Source organism: Corvus brachyrhynchos, unplaced genomic scaffold (genome assembly GCF_000691975.1).
Source record: "Corvus brachyrhynchos isolate BGI_N302 unplaced genomic scaffold, ASM69197v1 scaffold319, whole genome shotgun sequence".
NCBI lineage: Eukaryota > Metazoa > Chordata > Aves > Passeriformes > Corvidae > Corvus > Corvus brachyrhynchos.
The window spans coordinates 1,050,338-1,072,710 of record NW_008246065.1 but is presented as its reverse complement, the minus strand read 5'-3'; the positions used below and the strand labels follow the sequence as shown (position 1 = coordinate 1,072,710).

Sequence of the window (22,373 nt, the reverse complement as noted above, 5' to 3'; positions counted from 1 at the left end):
GGATGCCCTGTTGTACTTCCTTTCTGTTAAAAGCTTGGATTGCCCTGGCTTGCCAGAGACTGCTGGGTTTGCCTACTAGAAAGCAACATAAAAAGGGTAGGCCTCCTTCTCATATGAACTGATAGGCATCTCTTGTTGGTGGGTTTGGCAGCATTTCAGTTTCTCTTTTTCAAAAGGGTTTTTTTAACCTATTCATTGGTCTTCTCACTGTTGCATAAAATCTGTCATTTTCCTCAGCTTCCTTTTTCCCATGGCTGCTAGATGGGATGCTGGGGGCAAAGGCAGGGGTTCTCCAAGGCATGTTCCCTACACCTGCACAGAGGAGCTGTTCCAGCACCTGCTCGTCAGTGATGATCACTGTCTAAGTGGCATTTGCTGACACTCTCCTGTCCTGATTTGGTATCCTTTGATGAGTTTTAGGAGATTGTGCTTGTGTGACAGCTTGGAGTAACCTGGTCCAGCCTCAGGGCTGGCTCTGCTTGGTCAGGGTGATGCCCTGAGATCCCTCCTGACCTGAAGTGTCTCTGATCCTGCAGAGATTATGATTCTGCTGCAGTGTTCAGGAATAGCACAGGACTCCCTTTACAGGATCATGTGTATTAAAGAAGTGGTGGTGCATGTCTTCATTCCCCTTCCCCTCCTCCCCTTTTGGGAGGCACCCTCTGGCTCTCACAGCACGTGTGTTGTTATGAGGATTTGAAATTTCTAAAGGCTTCTTAATACCCAACATAAACATAGCTCTTTTTTAAAGGCAGTAATACAGAATCAGAGGGAGGAGTGCAGTGTCATAGCACAGTTGTCTGTTGGCAATGACTGTTCCTGTTCTTTAGATAAAAGCAACTGCTGGGGTTTTCTGTGTTTTTCTTAAGCATTCAGAGGATAAAATACTGTTTAGAATTTACTGAGCAAGGAGAACAGGCTTTGTATTTGCTGTAGAGCTGCTAAATAGACTTTTCAAAGGCTGTATATCATATTCAGAGTATAATGCATGACACAATCTGCCATCACAAGTGTGGGAGCATATTTAAGTCTACCACAGCCTTTTATGTATTTATATCACCTTTTCAGTTCAACTCAGTTGGCTGCTTCTCAGCTGGGAGAAGCCGTGAGTGTGTATGTTTGTTTCTAAGGCTTTCTCTGCCTTTTCCATCTCCCTTCACAAAACTTTTGCTTTTGACTCCTAAAAGCCCAGCATTCAACTACTGCTGTAACCAAGGGGTTGAAATCTAGGAATGTCCAGGCACTCTTCAGCAGCCAGTGGGAATGTTTGCTCTGTTTCCCTGTTTGCTCTGTTTCCCTGGTGCTATACCTGCGAGTGCTGTGGGCTGGATGTGTGTATGGAGTGCACCTGTCACCAATATCTTCATTAACTTTAATTCATTAATTTCTCCACCACTTTATGCACCTCAGGAATGATTTAATGAGCCCTTAAACATGTGTAAACTGCTCATCAGATTTCTTCACTCATGAGTCTCGTAATCAGATGTTACCTGTGTCTCTCTTGTTTGTACCTCCTGTCATGTATCAGACAGCAAAGGGAAATTCTTCACTTGCTGTCTGAGCTGCAGCTGTTCTCAGACTCTGCTGCCATTAGTGGAGTGGCCATCATCCTAGAGATTGCTGATTGCTGTAGGGGAAGCAGGGGTAACCTTAATGTAAGTCTGTGAAATAGTTAATCTTCTTATTATATTAGAGACTGAATAAATATTTTTCAGTTTTGTTTTTTTTTTTTCTTTATTTTATTGCAATGCATAATAACAAAACACAATAATAACAAATCATCATTCATTGGATTCTTCTAGACAAATGGTTTCTGGCACACTAATCAAAATAAATGCCTGGCAAGACAAATAAAAGCATCTGCTGATCTCTTTTTTCCCAGATTTACCATGGTGGCTCCTTTTAATTCGTCAGAAAGCATTGATTGGCAAACTTCCAGGAGATCATGAGGTTTGCAAAATAACAAAGATTGCGGTGATTCCACTTTCTGAGACAGAACCTCAGGATCTGGAATTGGAGGTATGGCTGTCCTCAAGGAACTCTGACTGTCCCCCTCCTGCTTCAGTGAAATGAAAGTTAAATGCCTCTTGTCTTTTTTTCCTGGTATAAGCAGACATCTTGAATATTTTGTGGGTTTTTTTAAATACTTTTTTTTGATTAAAAGTATTTTTTAAACAGAAATCACAGGTTCTGCTAGGGAGGGAAATTGCAACAAAATAATACCTAAATTTCATAAAGATCGCTGAGAATACCACACAAGAACAAGATGTACTGAACCTGGAGAAAGTATATATTTTTTTAATGAATCCTTTGGCTTTCATCCCATTTTGGAACCTTAATTCTATAGCTTGGCTTGAAGGGAAATCCTTACTTCAGATGTTGCAAATTTTTTTTTCCCAGAAGAGAATGGATAAAGGAGCAAAAATAAAAATGAATAGTGGTAATGTAATTTGGATGGGAAGTTGAGGTGGGTCTGGGCACTCAGGTGATGTCAAATTGAGGCAGAGATTCTCACAACCACAGGAGGAAATGCCTTTTACAAAAAATGGTGACAATTAGGCTGTAGATGGAAACCTGGATGTTTCCCCTCTATTTCAGTGTCTCCCCTAGGTTTCTGGACATCAAAATCTTGCTTTTGTAGACTTTCAGTTTTCTTTGAACTTTTTAAAGAGTATTTAAATGTTGGCTTTAATTCAATGTCATTATTTTAGCTTTGTAAAAAGCACCACTTTGGGATAAACAAGCCAGAGAAGATTACACAGTCCCCAGATGACACAAAATTTCTGCTGAAGACTCTTACTCAAATTAAATCTAATGTGTCTGCTCCAAATAAAAAGAAGGTAAAGTTTTCTACTTGGTTTTATTTCCCAAAATGTTTAGTTTACAGTTCAAAGGCTGTGGTGGATGAATACAAAGACTTTAAAAAAAACCCCAGTGAAAAACTGCAGAATGTGGAACTACTGTCCTGATACCTACTTTGATTTTTAAAATTTTTTAGCTGTGGCTCTTCTGTGGTTTTTCATTTTGTAATGGCATAATTTTGGCAGAATTGGTAATAGAGTTCTTTTCTACCAGGATTAGCTTCTAGTGAAGTTCTAAACTTCTAGAAATTGCTTTGCCTAAGTATCTCTTGTGATGTAGAATTGGACTCAAAATTTAGTGCCTATTTCCTCAGAGAACACCATACAATCTCATCTAACTGCTTTTAACACAATAGTGGCTTAGATTAGGAAGTCAAAACAATAGTTATTAAAATTAGAATTATATTTCTGAGGCTGCTGTCTCTTGTGTTTATCTCTGCTGGGAATTTTAAGGTCCTGCTCATCACTGGGAAAATGCTTGTCCTGCAAGGTTAGAAATGGAAAATACGACTGGAGTCTTTTTCACTCACAGAGAGAGACATAAGAAAGCCATTTTTTTTCTTTCAGATTAGAGAAAGCAAAGAGAAAGAGAGACTGGAGAAGAGATTATTGGAGGAGTTGTTCAAAATGTTCATGGATTCAGACTCCTTTTACTACAGCCTGAGCTATGACCTGACAAATTCTGTGCAGAGGCAGAGCGCCTGTGAGAAAACCAACTTACCCCTGTGGCGAAAAGTGAGTGCTTTGTGTTTGCTTCTTGCACCTGGGAGATGAGCTGCCCAGTAATGGGCATGTTCCAAACCTGGCTGGTCACATTCTACAGCAGCTGAACCCCTTGTCCTGTCACCAGCTCAGGTGCAAGGAGACACAAGTCTGCAGCAGCATGACCTGGAGTGTTTTATTAAAAGCACTGACTTGTCCGTACAGCCGTGCAAAAGCTGCCCTTTTGTCTTTTAAACAGGTGGATGACAGATTCTTTTGGAACAAGCACATGATTGAGGATCTCATCAGCATTGATGTGAGTCTTATCTCTAACGTGTATTATGAGAACCATTCTTTAGCTTTAGTTGAAATGTTTGCTTAAGGCCTTGTAGAAGTTTGATTACAAACCTGCTTGGCAGACAGGTCAGGATCAGGGCTGTGCCTTCTGTAGCTGAGCAGCTGGCACTGCCCTCTTCCCCCAGCCAGCCTTCCAGTCAGCCTGTGATCATTTCTAAGGAGTGAACTTCAGCTAAATGTAAAAATTTATTACAATAAAGTAGCGTAGAATAACTTGGTATGATATGTTTGTGCTGATTTCTGAAGGTAAATTTGAGTTGTAGTCTTATGTGAAATAGATTATTCCTGAACAGAGCTGAACTTGATAATAAGGAGGAGCCAGAAGAGAAATAACCTCTGAATTCCAAAGTTTCCCTGAGATAAGATTTTGGTCCTCCACAGTGGAGAATAGTGTTTTTTCTCCTTGAGCAGAGTAGCTGATCAGTGTAAAAACAGTGTAGAACAAGTTGTTCTGAACAGCTTCTCAGAGTAAATAAAACATTTTCCTGGCTAATGAGCACATAAAGAAACAGAAGACCACCACTCTTCATTCAATGTATGATCTTCCATCACTTTAAATTGACCTTGTAGATCAAGGACTAAGTTGCTAACTTCTGTATGCCAGTTTAGGCCAAGTCTAATTTTCTTTAGGGATGACAGGAAACATCTTACCTTATGCCCTGCTTCTCTTTCATTGATAATTATCCATAATGAAATGGCTATGGAGTCACAGCAGGGTAAACCTGTGCCCTCTGTGAAAAGTTGTGTGTAATGCAGGAGTTTAATGAGTTGTATTTTTCATGTTACAAAATATAAATGAATAACCTTGAGTTAGTGGGGAATTCAGATCTCAATGTTGTTTAGGAAATTGGTGTTTTAGGGTGCAGAGCCCTGAACCAGTTGTCTTGGGGACTAACTTAGCCCCTATGAAGCTTTCTGGTGGTATGTTTTGCTGAAAACAGGCTAACATCTACCTTCCTGTATAAATGTGATACAGTATGTGTCCACACAGAGGTTTTAAAACTGCCTTAAAGCAGGAACTAGGTAAAAAAGTTGCTTGCTTTGTTCTTCCTGATTTAAAAGCCCTATGACTGATGGAGGAAGAATGCTGGTACCTCTTACAGAAATAAGGATATGGTGAAAATTAAAACATGGAAAGCATGTGAAGCAACTGTTTCTATAAACATAACATGAGAAATGGCAGAAATAATTGTAGATAACGTCAGACCAACAGGAGAGTAATTGTCTTTTGTAACCTTCAGAATGCTGAAGTGGACTTCTGGATTATCCCCATCATTCAAGGATTTGTGCAAATTGAAGAACTTGTAGTAAACTATAGCGAATCTTCTGATGATGATAAGAGCAGTCCTGAAACTCCTCCTCAGGAATCATCTTGCGTAGATGACATTCACCCAACATTTCTGGTGGCGCTTATCTCCCGCCGGAGTCGGCACAGAGCGGGTAGGCAAGCACAGTTCAGGGTGCTGGGGTTTTCTCTGAGCCCTGGAGAGGGATGCAGATGCTAAAACTGGCGAGTGCTGAGTTGCTCAGCAGATGGTCAGCCCCTGTCAGAGTCTGTACTGCAGCCTGCACTGCTTGGGAGGAGGGAGAGGAGAGGCTGCAGTGCCCACGACACTGCACAGCTGGTACTTGGGGTGGCTGCTAAGTGAGTAGGTCTGCTCAGGAGATATGCATCCTTGCAGGTCACATTCCTGAGATAAAGTTCCATTTTTACAGAGATCCCTCTGATTAGGACCTTGCTTATAGCTCTGTGCTGATATATTTTGGTAGGCTTGGATGGGAGCTAAATTTTCAATGTCTTTTAGGGCTTTGACAGCAGCTAAAGAGACTTGAAAAGTCATGTGTGTGCATGCCTGTGTCCCAGGAGATGTTTATTAGGGGCAAGGTGTGAAATGTGACCATGCTTTGGTCTTGTACCTTCTTTGACTTAGAGTAGCAAGGCAAACGGAAATTATTCCCTGCCCTCAGGATCTCAGAAAGAAAGATTGAATCACTTTACTGTTTAATAGGTCCTGTTCAACTCGGCTTTTCAGTCTGTCTGATTTTTATGATGATATTCTTCAATGTCTCCAACTCCTTTTGTTACACAGGTTTTTAACATGTCAGAAAATCTAGAAAAAAAACCTGTTGAGCTTGCCCTGTTACAGGACTGTGCCTTCGTACCACTGCTCACTTGGATGCATTTAATTCAGTTCCAAGGAAAATGGTTTGTCAGAACAACTTGGAGTAAATACTTGAGGGTTCCAGAGCAGTATCTAGTTTGCAGTCTGCTTTTTTAATACTAAATTGTTACACAGATACAGCAACTGAATTCTAGAGGGAGAATTTCTTATTGATTCCTTCTTACTGTTAATATCACTTTGTTCATCTGATTGCTAGTCCAGAGCATAAACTGTGTAGAATTTTCTCCCTGTCTGATTAAAGGCTGTGATGCTGCTCTGACAATCTCTCTATAAAGGTCCCTATTACAGGTATTTTGCATTCCTTTCCCTTCCCTACTTTTAATCTCTTCCCCTCTGTGCTGTCATGGTTCAGATCAAAAGTTTAGTTCAGTGCTACTTCAGGAATTGGAACTGAATTTCCATGACCTTGAATATTTTTCCAACTCTCGTATTCCTTCCCCATCCTTTGCTACCACCTGCATCCTTTCTGAAATAATGATGTACTCTCCTTTGAGTCAAGGATATGTATGCAAAAACTTCTCTGTTTAATGAGCAGTGCAGAGCTGGGCAGGCATAAAACTGTAGTCAGAGGAGCATTATTTCTTCTTAATGTGCAGAGTTCGTTACACAGGTTAAAACAAGGAGGGGAAGCCTTCTGTTTAGTGGAACATGCAAATCTTTTTGAGCTGCTTGTGGGATCTCTGTGAGAAGTGGAGCCTCTGTCACTAAAAGTGGCCTTTAGGTTCATGGAAAATACTGAGTACTAAAGTAAAACTTTGTGCTAAATGTGACAGAACAGGCAGAAATGTGTCTTTTAAGGTGGACCAGAAGTATTTGTGACTTTATAGTGCCATTAAACTGCCTTGCCCTGTCAGCTTACTTTCTGCTGCTCATAGTATATCAGTAAATAAACTTTATCCATGTAGTCAAGATAACTTCTGGGGAATGAAGTAGGATAGGAGTGACTTCTGCCATTGGTCACGGATTTGGGCTAGAACTGTTGTCTTGTGTTAGCATGGTCACAGACAGCAAGTTATTAATGTTTAAGACAAATACTTAAGGATGACTTGCCCATTCTCATTCCCCCTAGGAATGCGGTATAAGCGGAGAGGTGTTGATAAAAATGGAAATGTGGCAAATTATGTTGAGACAGAGCAACTGATCCATGTCCATAATCACACCCTTTCCTATATCCAAACACGAGGCTCTGTGCCTGTTTTCTGGAGCCAAGTTGGGTACAGATATAACCCACGGCCCCGGCTGGACAAGAGTAAGTATTTGGGTGCAAAACCTAAAAATCAGGGGTCCCTTGCCACTCCTCTTCTTTTGGAAGAGGTGTTTATGTGGGTGTGTGGTGCATGTGTAGAGGGATGAAGCAGGTTTATTAAAAGTGAAATTTTTGTCCCATCTCCTCTGCACAAAAGGCAAAATGCAGCAAAATTCAAGAATGTGTTTGCTGTACACTAGATTGTAACAGCAGTGTTGAAGCTGAGCAGATTAATGAAAGGCCTTTTAAAGTAATTTTGTACAATGTGTTATTATCTTTAAGCTAAGCTGTCTTGGTTTTTTAGAATACAAATCTGGGCATGATTTAATACATCAAACAGGACTTACTGCTGAACAGGCTGTTTCTGTCTAACACTGCTCCCCCTTGCAGGTGAAAATGAAACCGTGTCCTGTTTTCGTGCACACTTTGAAGAACAGCTAAAAAATTACAAAAAGCAGGTGAGTGTTACATGACAGAACAGTAATCTCGTGAAAATGCAGGGGATGAAGGTTGATGTTTTTAGGTTGTTTTTCTTGGTGATGTGTTGTGGGTTTTTTTTAGAAGCTTGTTGACAATTGGAAGGTTGGTACATAAACAGAATTTTACTTTAGGTTTTTCAAATATCCTTGTAAGTAAACAGTAAAACTCAGGAATAACTTATGGAAATGTGTAAACCCTATTTCTGTGTACCTGTGTGGTGCATTCAGAGCTTCTCTGTATGAAAATTTGTGTAGGCAGGGAGCTTTTGGAGCTCATTTGTTTTAGGTACAATCTAGCAAAGATTGTAACTTCAGCAAGATTGCTACAAATCTTTAGCTCCTGAGGTATTTGTTATTGCATGGTGTAAATCTAAGCAAGTTATGTAGCAGATGATGAGTGTTAAATAATTAAACTTTTGAACAGGTTATTATTAATTTGGTGGATCAGACAGGCAGAGAGAAGATTATTGGAGATGCTTACCTTAAACAAGTTCTTCTCTACAACAATGCAAATCTGACTTATGTTTCATTTGACTTCCATGAGCACTGGTAAGAAACTTTTAAAAAAATGTCACTTTGCATCTTTTTTATTGGCATGGAAGGTGAGTATAAGGGAGGAGAAAACCCATTGTTATTTCTACTTCTGCATGAAACAGAAATAATTCCTTTAAACAAGAATACAGGTTTTAAACTAAAGCACTATAAAACTTAAAAGTTTGGGTAACCAAGCACTGCTGTTTGTGATGTTGTGTCCCTGACCTGTTAAATATGCAGTCACTTATTGAGCAGTTTGACTCACACATTTTAAAGAGTTTCCTTAAACATGCCATGGATGTAAAGCTGTGGCTGACCTGCTTTTTCAAGCTATGTAGTATTTGGCTTTTAATTCATTAGTTCTGTTTCTCTTCCTTGTTCCTATAAAAACATGATGGGATCTTTCAGGAGCCCGATGCTGTTATTTCAATATAAAATACACTGGATTTTATCTTAATCTGGTGTGAGTAGTTGCTGTTATCATGACTCCCCTCTGATGCTGCCATGCTCTAGAGCAGTGCTCACGTGCCCAAGCATCTCATCTGTCACAGGCATGTATTTCTCCTGCTCCCCTCAAGCAGGCTGCATTTGTGTGGGGTCTAAACTGGTTTAATCTTCATTTCCAAACTTAATCTAGGGATTGCAGCTGGCCTGGGAGAGCATTACTGGCTGACTGAGTATGGCATTAGTAGATTTTGTCAGAGGTGGTGGTGGGAAGTGAAACCCCTCTCAGAACAGAATTGGCCTTTGAGAGTTCTGTAGGACTGTTGGCACCCTGGATTGATTTGATAATTAATCTTTTGTATGAAGGAGCTTTCATTTTCCTTCATTCACTTTTCTCCTATGAACAGCTGTAGTGACCAGGACTGTTTCTGCACTGTGAGCAGAAGTGAATTGAGAACAATCCTGAAAAATAACCTGATAGGGTAGGGGGAGGACGGGGTGATGTGTCTATAGGTGGTTTTCTCTGTACAATCACTGACAAAGCAGGACTCACCATCCCAGTTCCAAATCTACAGCAGTTACTTTTATTGAGACTAAAATGAGAACAGAATGTTGCACGTGCCTGAATAGCTGCACGCTTATTCTTCCTAATGGAAGCAGCATTAAAAAATGCAAATCCTTGAGAATTTCATGATCTTTTAACCTCTTGCCTTGGACTTGGATGTTGAACTGTACTGCAGAATAGTTCTGAATATTGGCTGCTGTTTAAAGCTCATTGCAGGAGGGAATGCTTGTCTCTCTCATTTAGCCAAAGCATTCTTTGTTAACGTTACAAATAAGATAAAGTTATTAAATAACGTCACTGCTCTAGTTCAAACTAACTTTTGTGAAATTCTGTGTTTCAGCCGAGGAATGAAGTTTGAAAATGTTCAAACACTGACTGATGCCATTCATGATATTATTCTTGACATGAAGTGGTGCTGGTAGGTACTTCACTGTTTTTAGACTAGTAGGGAACATTTGTAGAGGAAAACACCAACAAAGAGTAGATATTCAGAGGCCTTAATTTTCTCCCAGCCAGTGTGTTTTATATTCCTCTTTTGGTGTCCAGCTTGTCTGTCAGAGATTTTGTGTTCTGAAGTGTTGGTGTTCAACCCATGTGAACTCAAAAATTCTCAGGTGCTGTTTCCTGCCCTGGATTTGTTGCATTTCACACTTTTAGGGTCACTCACATTTGATGTGAAACACTTTTTATTTGACCCAGAAACTCTAGAATGGCAGCCTTACTGTTCACAGCAAGTAGACATGTGTGACCTTTGGTTTGAACTGATTAAAGTTCATACCTTTGGGTAACAAGTGTGGCTGCAGCCTCAGTCAATTGTTCTTTGTTTTTCTGTATTGCTGTCATTATTATTGTCTTCTCTGTTCTTGAAATTAAATGCCTTTGCTCTTGAAAGCTTGTATTATGTATGCATGAGTTGAATTCAGCATCTGATTGCATCTCAAGTTTGTGGCCCCAGTAGGATTTATGTCTGACATCCAGCCTAGATTAAAGAGGAGGATAAGTTGGAACAAGAGGAGTTAATTCAGAGTGGGGTGTGGCTGGGGTGGTGAGTGCAACCACAAATAGTGCTCCCTGTGTAAAATGTTCTACTGTTGATAGAAGCTGACAAATTTTGAGTGTCTCAATGTGCTTTTGTTTTCTTCCTGTTGAAAGGGTTGACCAAGCTGGAGTGATCTGTAAGCAGGAAGGAATTTTCCGGGTTAACTGCATGGACTGCTTGGATCGGACCAACGTTGTGCAGGCTGCTATTGCCAGAGTGGTCATGGAGCAGCAGGCACGTATCACTGAGGGGCTGGGGCAAGTACTGAGTGCCTCACACCTTAGTTAGTGTTCACAGAGAAATCTGTGTGTTTGAAAAATGCTAAATTAACATCTACTAACAAATCTTTGCAAAATGCTTGAAGAGCCATGAAGCTGAGAGGAATAATACATACAAATGCAAGACTTGAAATCATTATAGAACAATGATGCTTCATGTCCTTCTTCAGAAAGGACTGACTGTCCACACCTTGGGAGAGGATTGTCTTGTTTGGATTTAGTTATTTCAGTTTAAGTTATGTAGGAATACAGAGTTCAGAAACAAGACACCTTCCCCTGCCAAGTCCCTCGCTGGAATGATGTTAAAGGACTAACATCTAACAAGTTGGATGCTATTTTAGGTGCTTTGAAGTGAAATACTGTGATGCAGCAAGTAGGGAGATTAGTTGTCCCTTCTGTGTGTAGAAGAATAATTAATTCATGATGTAAACAGCTGTGATGGTTGTGACTGTTGTGCTGTGGAATTCTCCCTGTACAGAGCAGACTGAGAGTACTTTCCCTTAGTTTTTCTCTTTGCCCTGGCCCCATTTGCTTTTTTGCTCCAAAAGCTCAGTGGTGACTCTGTTCCCTTGTGAAGACTTCACTGATACTGTACTGCTACAGACAAAGTGCAGACTTAATGTCCTGTAACTGAAACTTCAAAGCCCCAGTCACAGCCCAAAATGAGCAAACCTGATTGTGGTTAAAGTGAAGCAGAAAGGATGGATCCTTCGTTAGGATGAAAAGTGAATGGTTCTGACCATTGTATCTGGCAGTTCCTCTTTGTCATCTGCTGTTATGAGCTCCTGACACAGGAGGAGTACTGAGGACAAGGGGAGGGATCAGCAATCCCACAGTCATTATTTTAGAATAGGATTTCTATCCACGGTAACTCTTGAGTTGCAAGGCAATTCTTTCAAAATCAGGAGTGTAATAGATTGTTGTGAAAAGGCTTCAGTAATCATTGCTGAAGTGTGAGCTTGTGATGTGCTGCATCATTGTTGTATTGTAGCTGAAGTCCTTGGGAGGCCGTTCATGACTGAGAAATGCCCTGAGCACTGCAGGGTCGATGGCGTGGAGTGAAGGACTGAGAGTTACACCTACCTGACCCTTCTCTTCCTTGGAACCACAGGACCTGCTCTCTCTCATCTGGAAACTCGATAGGGCTTTCAAAGTTAATGAGCAGCTTTGTGTCAATTTTCATCTAACTTGCAAAGAGTGCTTGAACATTTGGTTTCATTTGTAGATTGAAGTTTGCCCATGATTTATTCCAAGTTATCCCTATCATTTAGTGACTGCATTGCAGTTGTGTGTGTGCTGCTCCATCCACTCAGGGTGTGTGCAAAGCCTGATGTTGGTGTTGTACCCCAGGCTTATCTGGGGAAAACTGAAGGGCTGGTTGTTCTGAGAGGGAGATATCTTACTTTAGTATCAGTGTCAAACAGTAACTGTCCAAAATGTGCAAGCACTACTAATAAACCAACAGAAGTTATTTTTCTCTGTTTTCAGAGCCTTGACGTCATGAATGCTTTTGCAATGGAAGACTTATTAACTTGTTTATTTTAAAATTGTGATGTCTTTTTTTTGAGGATTCTCTATTAAAAAATTTCTTTTAAAAAATGTATCTTGAGAATCTACAGTAACTTGTTTGCCTTCAGCTAATTTTTTGATGATTGACTTAACATCCATAATTCATGTTACTGCTGCCTCCAGTGATACGATGTTCAGCAGTAAATCACCAATTCATTAATTTAATCTGACAGATTAGCACAATGGCTTCCTTTCCCCGATCACACAAAATCTAACAAACGCTTGGCAAGCGTTTCCATTTTCTTTACCAAACTCTGATACTGAGAATGACTTTTACTTTGGGCATTGAATTAATACACATGTCAAATTCCAGCTCAAAAAACTGGGTGTGATGCCACCAGAGCAGCCTTTGCCAGTGAAATGCAACAGGATCTACCAGATCATGTGGGCCAACAACGGCGATGCCATAAGCCGGCAGTACGCGGGCACTGCAGCCTTGAAGGTAAGGGAGAGAACCTCACCTGCCCTCAGGAATGTCTTGTGTTACAGGGCTCATGTGCGTTGGAAAACCCTGGGATATTTAAAAGTTCACCAAATATTCTGTGTGGTTTTGTTCTGGAGAGATGAGGCTTTGCAACAGAAGAATGTTTTGTGTCGCACTTGGTGTGAATCGGAGAAGAGCTGAGCGCTCCCTGCACTTTACCTGCATGCTGTTCCCTTCATGTCTGGGTACAAAGCAGAGCTAAGAGTTTAAGATATATATTAATTATTACTTCCATCTAAATTTTAGCATGGTTATAGTACTTCTAAGCAGTTACAATACTTAAATTCTCCAAAGTTCTGGAGATCGGGCTGTGTAGGTAGTAGGGTGATATTAATTAGTTACATTTTCTAAATACTTTCCTTAATTAGCTGTAATGCACTCTGTCTACCAAGATTAAGTATAAAGCTCCTTGCTCTGTACTTCTACTGCTCTGAAAAGTCGTAGAATTTACTCAGATTTGCTGTGTATAACTGGTGGAACAAATTTTAATAGTATTTGCATTTGGCATAAGAAAAATAATTATGGTGGACATGCTTAACACTTAAATCTCTCTTTAAGTATCTTTACTGATCTTTGATTAGTTGATTGCACTAATATTTAAAAAAAATATAAAAACCAGCCTGACATGCTTGTTTTCATTGAGTATATTACACTTTAAATCTGAAGCTCAGACCTCCATTTCTAGATCTACATTTTCAGGCCTTCTGCTGGAAGATTTTTCTACTCACTGTTGAGCTTCATGGATTAAATTAATTTTAATTGTGTTACTTCTTTTAATTTGAAAGTGAAACACACTTTGAAATATTCTTCATAGGAGTTGATGTGGCTTTTAGAACTGCTCTGTGCCAGTGTTCAGAGTGTCTCTGAAAGTAGAATCCTCTAATGAAGTGTAACTACCAAAACAGCTTTTTATTCAAATTCTAAGCCTTCTGTGGCCTAGAAACTTTCTTTTGTTTCTGGGGTTGTGAGGATATGTGCTGCTTTCCCTCAGTATGTTATGCTTGTCTTGTTTTGGTAGCAAAAGCAGAGAAGATGAAAACCGTTTTTCAGTAAGCTTCAGTCTTTTCTATTGTTCCAGTAGTGTTCCTGTTACATTAAAGGCCAAAAAATAAAGGGATTTTTTCTTTTTGGGGTATTGAAGCATCACAGTGATTGATGTCTTGAAAGTCCTGCTTCAGTGTTAGCTGGCTGATGTGTCCAGATTTGTTTTCTCTTGGAATTTCCTACTGAAATTTTAAGTCTGTCAAAACCAGGATTCTCTGCAGAGTCAAACAATGCCAGAAGATGCTCTTTGAAAAAAATCAGTATTTTGAACTTCTATATGAAATAGTTACTTGAAGATAATTCCTGAGTTGCCATCTGTTCAGTTCGGAGTTTCAGAGTGCCAGATCCTTTGAGCTCAGCCTGCTGCTCCGAAGTTTCATATTTGCATGGTATTTGCATGTTGTGTGTGACAGGGTGACTTCACAAGGACTGGTGAAAGGAAGCTGGCAGGGGTGATGAAGGATGGAGTGAACTCTGCAAACAGATACTACCTGAATCGTTTCAGGGATGCTTACAGGCAAGCAGTCATAGGTAAGAGCACAATTTCAACCAAGCTGAGCTATGGTGTTTAGAAAAGATTAATAAATCATATTGGCATCTTTCTGACTGGGTTTTTTTTTTCCCTGTTGCTTAAAAGCACCTTGAGCGTGTACAGTGTTCATGTCTGTGCTGGGCACTATAAGGAAGAGTCTCACTCACTTTGGAATTTAAGCAGCACTCAATTCAGAGTGATGGCATGCAGTGGGACTCATTGGAGACTTTGCCTCAACTTCATTTTAGCATTAAATGTGTTGTAGCATCTCTTTTTTTTTAAGACAAAGTTAAATTTATGTAGCAAGTGTCTCTTAAAATGATGAGGAACTCTTTGTTTTTCACTGAAAATAGGGTTATACCTACTGAGCTTTCAGTTTCAGGCAACATTCTATTCAGAAAGACTACCAAGAGCATCATTAAAATGCAACATTTGGAAGGAATTTACAGAACTGTTGCTATCTATCACTTTTAACTGTTTCATTCTTGTTTGGTATGTTATGGATTGTTTTAGATTTGATGCAGGGTATCCCTGTGACAGAGGACCTGTACTCCATATTTACAAAAGAGAAGGAGCACGAAGCCCTGCACAAGGAGAGCCTGAGGAGCCACCAGGAATTGATCAGCCAGCTGCTGCAGAGCTACATGAAACTGCTCTTGCCAGATGATGAAAAATTCCATGGAGGTTGGGCACTCATTGACTGTGATCCCAGGTTTGTTGAGCAAAGTTAAAATTGATCAGCTGCTGCTCTGACACCTCTGTTAATTACTCCTGATGTTAAAAGGTTTTGATAGCTGATGTGTAAACAGAAAACAAGTGGACAGTTCCTGTAGAAGGACAAGAATGCTTGAAGGGTTTGAATACTTAAAGTTATAAAAGAAAAGGTCCTCTGAACATGTGCTTTTCCCTAAGTGCTGTAAAAACGGTGCATGCTGGAATTACCTTTGAGATGTCATCTGGAAATGGATGCATTTGGTTAATATTGCCAAAATGTGGCAGGTACCATGAGGAGAACTAAGAAGGGTTAGAAGGGAGTGCTTGAGGAGCTGTTCGTTAATTGCTTTATAGGGAAAGTGTACCTTGACTGATCAGATTGAATCCCTGGGGAATGAGTCAGCAGTAGGTCAGTCTAGATTTCTGTTCATGGAAAGTAATGGGCATAAACTCTGAATTTCACTCCTTATCAAGGTCAGAGTTCAGTAGCCTGTAAGAGAAAAACAGTGGTTAGATCTCCTGCAGGTTAAACGTCAGCACCTAAAACCAGCACAGAGCTGGTTGTTACAACAGCTATTCAGGGCACAGACTCATCACCCTCACTGAGTCTGAGGTATTTTTCCATTTCTCTGGTAGCATTTTTAATAGCTTGTGGGCTATTTATTTTTGGACCTTCTGGTGACGTATTTGAGCTAACTTCAGGTTTGAGAGAGAGTGTTGCTTACATGGATCCATTTGATAACACACCATGATTGAAGCTTCTTGTAACTTGTGGTCAGCTATAAAAGACTGTCCCCAGAACACACTGGGCATGGGTTACAGCTCTGCAGATAAAACCTTCTACCCTGTATTTATTTTTCTTCCCTTCAGTCTCATCGATGCCACTCACAGGGATGTGGATGTGCTGCTTTTACTTTCAAATTCTGCCTACTATGTGGCTTAGTAAGTTACCACTTTCCCTTACTGTGTGTAGTTTATTTTAGTAGCTTTGCTTTAGATTAGCAGGAAGCACTAAATTCTGTTTTTTTCTTCTAGTTATGATGATGAAATCGACAAAGTGAATCAGTACCAAAGGTTAAGTCTTGAAGCTCTGGAAAAAATAGAGATAGGTAAGAAAACAGTCACTCTGTGTCTTTTTTTGAGTGCTCTTAACGATGGCTTGATCACTTACCAAAGCATCCTGCAGCTGCATTGAAGCAGCAGTCCTTGAAGTGTGGCACATACCCTGGGCAGCCCACCTAGAAATGGCCCTTGTGGCTGATAACAGATGCCAGGTTCTTCCTACTGCTGCAGGTGGAAGCTTTGATCACCAGAAGGGTTCTCAAGTTTTCCCTCTTTCAAACGGAAAGAACCACAGAGTTATCCAAACAGATTTCATTATTTATCAAATGGCAGTAACAATTTGATCAACTTCTGCAATGAGTCATGGGTTTGTGCATTCAGTGCTCTCTTCCTTTGATCCAAACACAGCAGCTGGCTTGGAATTGTACTTTAGATCTGTTTCAGAGTTTTGTAAAACTTCTTTCTCAAGGTCTGATAACAAACATGCTATTACAAAAGCACCTGGTTATGCTGATTTAAGTTATTTGCTATAGAATGTAATATCTGCAGGCTAAATTCAGCATTTTCTGCTGGAAGCATTAAAGATGTGATGTCTTTGGATCATGAGAAAGGTGATCCAGTTGGAGAGAAGGGAGTGTGTGGCCCCCTGATGGAGTTTAATCCTCCATTACACAATACACAGTGATGTCATCATCCCCGACTGTAACTTTCACTGTGTCTCTGCAATTTCTAAGAGTTCAGGGGAGAGGTCTCCCTCACTTGTGTATTGTGGAGAGCTGTATCCTGAGGTACAGAACGGAGAGAAACATCTACATCTACACCTCCTTTAATGCTGTAAATGATGCAGTGCACTGAAGAGTTGAAGTACTTGATCTAAATCTTGAAACTTAAATTATGTCCTCTTGATAAAAATATATTAGCTTTCCCTTTAATCCTTGCAGGAGCATTCCCTAAAAAACCCACAGGATGTAAAAAGTGTAAAATTTTTTTTTTCCCCTTCTGTTTGAAAGGGTGATCTGTAATAAACAATCAGGCTGGATTGTAATAGACACACAGAGTCTAATTGCTTTTTGTAAGTTATTGATTGTTTAGTTAGTGTGCAGATCTTTCATTTAAAGTGTCTATCCTGCTCTAATGAAAACATGAAGCCTTTTAGGCTGAAAAAGACTGTCAGCATTTACATGCCTTTAGGTACAGACTCTGCAGTATCTCTTTCAGTGTTTGGTTAAAGATTTCTAATCTGGTTTCTCTCTCAGGGCCTGAGCCTACTCTCTTTGGCAAACCCAAGTTCTCTTGCATGAGGCTGCATTACAAATACAAAGAAATGAGTGGATATTTTCACACTCTCAGGGCTGTGGTTCGCAGCCCAGAAGAGGATGGAAAAGGTTTGTATCCTATGTAAAAGATTTAGACATAAAAGTGTATTCAGGGTATCAGTGTTTCCCTAAAAAACAACTGTTCCATTGCTCTTAAAATTTATCCTTCTTCAGAAGTCATTCCAACAAAATCCAGTTGTGTGAAGTGGGAAAACAATTTAAAAAAATCACTCAGATGTTACTGTTTTAATAGAAAGGAAAATAAGTTACAGATACAGCTTTGAAGCAATACATCTTTCTAGAGCTGGAAGAATTTCTGTCCAGGTCTTAACTGCTCCAAAAACTTAGAAAATCAAGTTAAAATTAGCTCCTAAAGAGGTAAAGAAATGGATTTCTTTAGTGAAATCAATGTTTGGAAATGTTCTTGCTTGTTTTTTAGCTAGATTAAATGAACACTAGCAGGGGAAAAAATATTACTTCATACCTGGAGCACTGAGTTTTGTCAACAAGGATTAGAATAAATAAAATTGCTTCTCTTCCTTCCCCAAATGAAGCAGCGTGGCAGTGATCCACTTAATGCTGAGCATTTAGGGCTGAAGGAGAGTTTATTCTTTAGGCTTGTTTTGTAAGCTTTAAATGAGAGTTGCAATTTGTAGGGCACAACCGTTCTGTGAGGTGAAAGGAAAAAAAAACCCAATAAAATCAAACAAAATTATGTTAAAATTAGACCTGTTACTTTGTAGATTGTGGAATATGGGTTTTTAAGGGTGTTTTTAAGGGTCTGACAGGCTGCTGCTTGGGTTTCAGACACTCTTCAGTGCATTGCAGAAATGCTGAGAATCACAAAGCAAGCAATGGGAATGGATGTGCCCATTATTGAGAAGAAGCTGGAGAGGTGAGTACCTAAATGATGTGAACCTTCTGTATCCCGCTTTTGCTCTCAACTCAACTGCTTTTCCCAGCTGAGTAGAAAGTGTAGCAAAAAAATCTTTTTTTACAGGTATTGCAGACTGAACCTTTGCTAAATATGGCTATCGAGTACAGCATACACAAAGTCAGGGTTACAAAAATGGAGAATTCAAATCCTTTTTCATCAAAAACTAAAGTGACTGGAGAAACTGCCTGCTCCCCTTGTTTGGCTACTCTTCTGTATCAGCCCTCCTTTGTTTTTGTTGGTTTGAGCTTGATTAGCTTATATGGGTACAATATTATTATGTAAAAAAAGGATTAAATTTATTACTTATCTAAGGAAGGGGTAACTTAGGAACGCAAATGTCCATGTCTGTTACAGAAATAGACTGGAAGACAATGAATACTTGGTGCTTATAAAAAAGACTGCTTTGATTGTACATTAAAGATCTTTTTCTTCCTCTTCTAGGAGGAGCAGCAAACCTCATGAAGACATCATTGGCATTCGGTCTCAGAACAGAGGGTCCCTGGCCCAAGGCAAGAATTATTTACTGAGCAAGTTCTCCTCTCTCAATCAAAAGGTGAAACAAACCAAATCCAATGTAAACATCAGCAACCTTCGGAAGCTGGGCAGCTTTGCCAAACCTGAAGTAAAAGTCAATTTTTTAAAGCCAAATCTGAAAGTGAATCTTTGGAAATCAGACAGCAGCCTTGAAACTCTGGATAATCCAGGAGTAGATGCTAAAGCCCCCAGTGAATCTGACACAGAAGGCTCGGACAATGACTCGTTCCACTCCGATGACTTCCTGACTAACTCCAAATCGGATGAGGACACCCAGCTGACGGATTCCCTGGAAAACATTGGCCCCACAGACTATGTGCTGCCCAGCTGTGGCATCATTGCCTCGGCCCCGCGGCTGGGCAGCCGCCCCCAGGCCATCCGCAGCACGGAATCAGCATTCCCGTTCCGGCTGAGGGCCAGGGCTGCCCGGCCGGCCGCTCCGACTGCGAGGACGTGCCCATGCCTTCTGCTGACAGCGCAGAGCTGCAGTTTGCTAAGCCCATGGATGTGTACTGCCAGAGGTTCGTGCAGGATGCCCAGAGCAAGGGGTCCGATGTTCTGGAGCCTGAGGCTGGTTCTCGAGAGCCCCATCACACACTGACCCGAGCCAGCCAGAACACAGCCAAGAGGGCAGAACCTAAGGCTGAAGCTGTTGCAGACATTCCTTCCAGGCCGTCCAAGCTGGATGTTCAGTCTTCTGAGCCAAATCCTCAGCTCTTGGCTGTCGGTGGGCCTGACTTCGGTAAATCCCCCAGAAGCCCGGGATCTGTGTCTGGGAACCACGAGCCAGGACTCCACACCACTCCTTCCCCTGCTGACGGTAGCGGCAGCAGGGCCGTGTCTCCCTTTGCTAAAATCCGCAGCTCCATGGTCCAGGTTGCCAACATCACCCAGGCAGGATTGACTCAAGGGATTAATTTTGCTGTGGCAAAGGTCCAGAAGAGCCCTGCAGAACCAGAAGCTTTAAATGAAATCAAACAAAAAGAACTGAGAGAAATGTTTACGCAATGCCAGACACGAATAATTCAGATCTAGTTGCTAATTTGGGAAGTGTTCTTCTAGCTGTGGCTTCTAATAAAGTAACACAATGACATCAGGACTATTGTGGCATGAACTGCTACTGGATACTGGGATTGATAACAGGTAATTTGTTTACAGGCACTGAGAGATGCAAATGAATTTGGTTCTGATCAAGCTTCAGAATTCCCTCAGGCAGGTGAGACAGAACCTGTGTAAACCATATTTAAACAGGTAGCTTAGACACTGGGATTCAATAAAGCATGCTGTCTGTCTTAGATGTGTTGCACAGTTATTTTTTCGAGACTAATTTTGTAGCTCCTCTGAATTATGTAGAAGGTATTTATACTCAAAAGGTGATACTGCACTTCTCTGACCTTACTTACCTTGCACTACACCAGCAAAATAAAGTACCGGTAAATTACATTTTATTTATTTTTGGACTAGTATTTTTACTTGTTTTCATTGAAGTTCTAGATGCAGCTCTATGAATTGTGCCTCTACAATGGGAACCGATGTGTTTTTGTTGAATTTGAGTATGTTAACCAGAAAGTAAGATTTCTTTGCTATCCTTTTCTTTCCAGACATCCTGGGACACTTTCATTATAAATAAAACGGAAAGACCCAATCTGAAATATCCACAATCCTGCGGTGCAAATTTCTTCTGTAGATTGGGTTTTTTCCTCACATGTTTTGAGGTGAGGGAAATGAAGCAAATGTCTTTGAATTGTCTTGCCCATGTTAAAAGCAATTCTGTTTTTTTAAAATTCCAAACTCTGCCAATTTGCTCTAATTTTTTGTCTCTGTGTAAAGCAAGACGAGCCAGATACCTGCCCATCAAGCACTGTGTCCCTGTGTGCTGGGATTCTCTTTAAATGTATCCTAGCTGCCCAGGTGCAAAATCCCAGCTAGCATCTAGAGCAGGAGGCCAGTGCACTGCTTTGTAAGATCAGTGTTGCATTAGAGCACAGCTGTCAGCATCTGCTCAAGACCAAATTCATGACCAACTCCAGCTTTGCAACTCGCAGGGTAAAGCGCCCGCTCATGCTGGGAACTGGATAAAAAATCCCTTCTCTCGGTGTGTCAAAGGATCCCATCTGTTAAATGCTCTTTCCCTTTGGCCATTCCATGCTCTAGTCTAGGACATTGTCCAAAAGCTGCTGTGAAGCAGGACCTTCCTGTGCTGTGGTTTGTGACTATAACCACCCCGACAGACCCAGTGCCTCTGTCCTCGTCCCTGTACTGTAGATAGACTGCACGTGGTGTCCCCACAACGTCGTGTCCTGGGTAGGGTAGCTCTGTGTCTTAGGACTTGTACTGTGTCTGAAATCATTTATCACCTAACCCTATGGTCTGAAACTTTGATAAACAAATTTGGTTTATTTATTTTATTAAAGTGATGTGGGTTTGGGTTTTTTTTGAGTGTCTATACTTGTGGCTATATTTAAAATTAAACTACTGCTGTATTTTAATGTGAGCAATATACATGAGATATTTTAATAAAAAAAGTGGAATCAAAAGATGGGTTTGGTATGTGATGTTAAGGGATGTGGGACTGCAGGGCTCTGGGTGTTTGTTTCAAAGTTACAGACACGAGCCCCTGGGAGTCAAGGGATCCAGCCATGGCTTCAGTTCTTTATCCTTTTAAAATGGTGCTGCTACAACTCTAAAAAGCATCTCTGGGCAACCTGTGCCAAGGCCTCACGACAATAACAGGGAAGAATTTCTTCATATTTAATCTCAATCCACCCTCTGTTAGTTTGAAGTCATCAGCCCTTGTCCTGTCCCTGTCCCTCTCCAGCTCAATGTCCTTCCAGCCTGGGACCTGTCCCATCCCTGGCTGTGAAATATTGGAGATGACAATGTGCACAAAACCATCCTCTGAGGCAATCTTAGAACCCAACTCTGCATTCCAGCCCAGCTGCCTTTTGAAGAGAGACTTCATTTTCTTCCTCGTATTTGTTGCTTCACTTCACAGTAATGCAGCACAAGTCAGCTGAAACCATGAATATTCATTTTTAGTGTTCAAAAAAAGAAATCAGTGATTTGAAATGGCATCAAGCTTGGCTCAGGTTTAGGATACACAAAAATGTTTCTCACAATAAGTACTCATTTTTAGTGTGAAGAGACAAAATATCCAGATTGGCTGTACAGCAAAACCCCTCATGTTTAGAACAGGAAAATGCAGTAAAAAAGGGGATTCCTGTCCCTGTGATTTCAGTTAGGAGAAAGGACTTAGTAAAGGGGGGGTCTGAGCTTAATGAAAATTTGGCAGGAGCCTTTTGTGTTATTCAGAACAAGAGTAATTAAAATGTAGAAGTGGCTCCATCACAGGCTCCTGCAGGCTCTCTCCACACAGCAGCCTCCCTGGATTACTCCCAGCATTTCACTCTTTAAGCCACCCTTGGTAAATGAGTTCTGCAAGTCCCATGATGGGCAGCACATCCTCTGAGGACCAGCTCAAACTGTCCAGCAG

General features: G+C 40.7%; 1 protein-coding gene across 1 annotated transcript in view; it reads left to right on the top strand.

The window, feature by feature from the left end:
• The window catches only part of INPP5F (inositol polyphosphate-5-phosphatase F), a 39,074-nt gene extending 17,657 nt beyond the window's left edge, over window positions 1-21,417 (top strand). Inside the window, 19 exon segments of the mRNA XM_008643179.2 lie at window positions 1,883-2,019; window positions 2,712-2,840; window positions 3,429-3,596; window positions 3,823-3,879; window positions 5,162-5,360; window positions 7,173-7,352; window positions 7,740-7,807; window positions 8,253-8,377; window positions 9,712-9,789; window positions 10,524-10,644; window positions 12,571-12,699; window positions 14,199-14,316; window positions 14,831-15,029; window positions 15,902-15,973; window positions 16,067-16,140; window positions 17,350-17,478; window positions 18,217-18,304; window positions 18,788-19,263; window positions 19,266-21,417. Of these exon segments, the coding sequence (XP_008641401.2) occupies window positions 1,883-2,019; window positions 2,712-2,840; window positions 3,429-3,596; window positions 3,823-3,879; window positions 5,162-5,360; window positions 7,173-7,352; window positions 7,740-7,807; window positions 8,253-8,377; window positions 9,712-9,789; window positions 10,524-10,644; window positions 12,571-12,699; window positions 14,199-14,316; window positions 14,831-15,029; window positions 15,902-15,973; window positions 16,067-16,140; window positions 17,350-17,478; window positions 18,217-18,304; window positions 18,788-19,263; window positions 19,266-19,915 (3,197 nt within the window). The 3' untranslated portion in view covers window positions 19,916-21,417.
• Window positions 21,418-22,373: the final 956 nt, after the last annotated feature.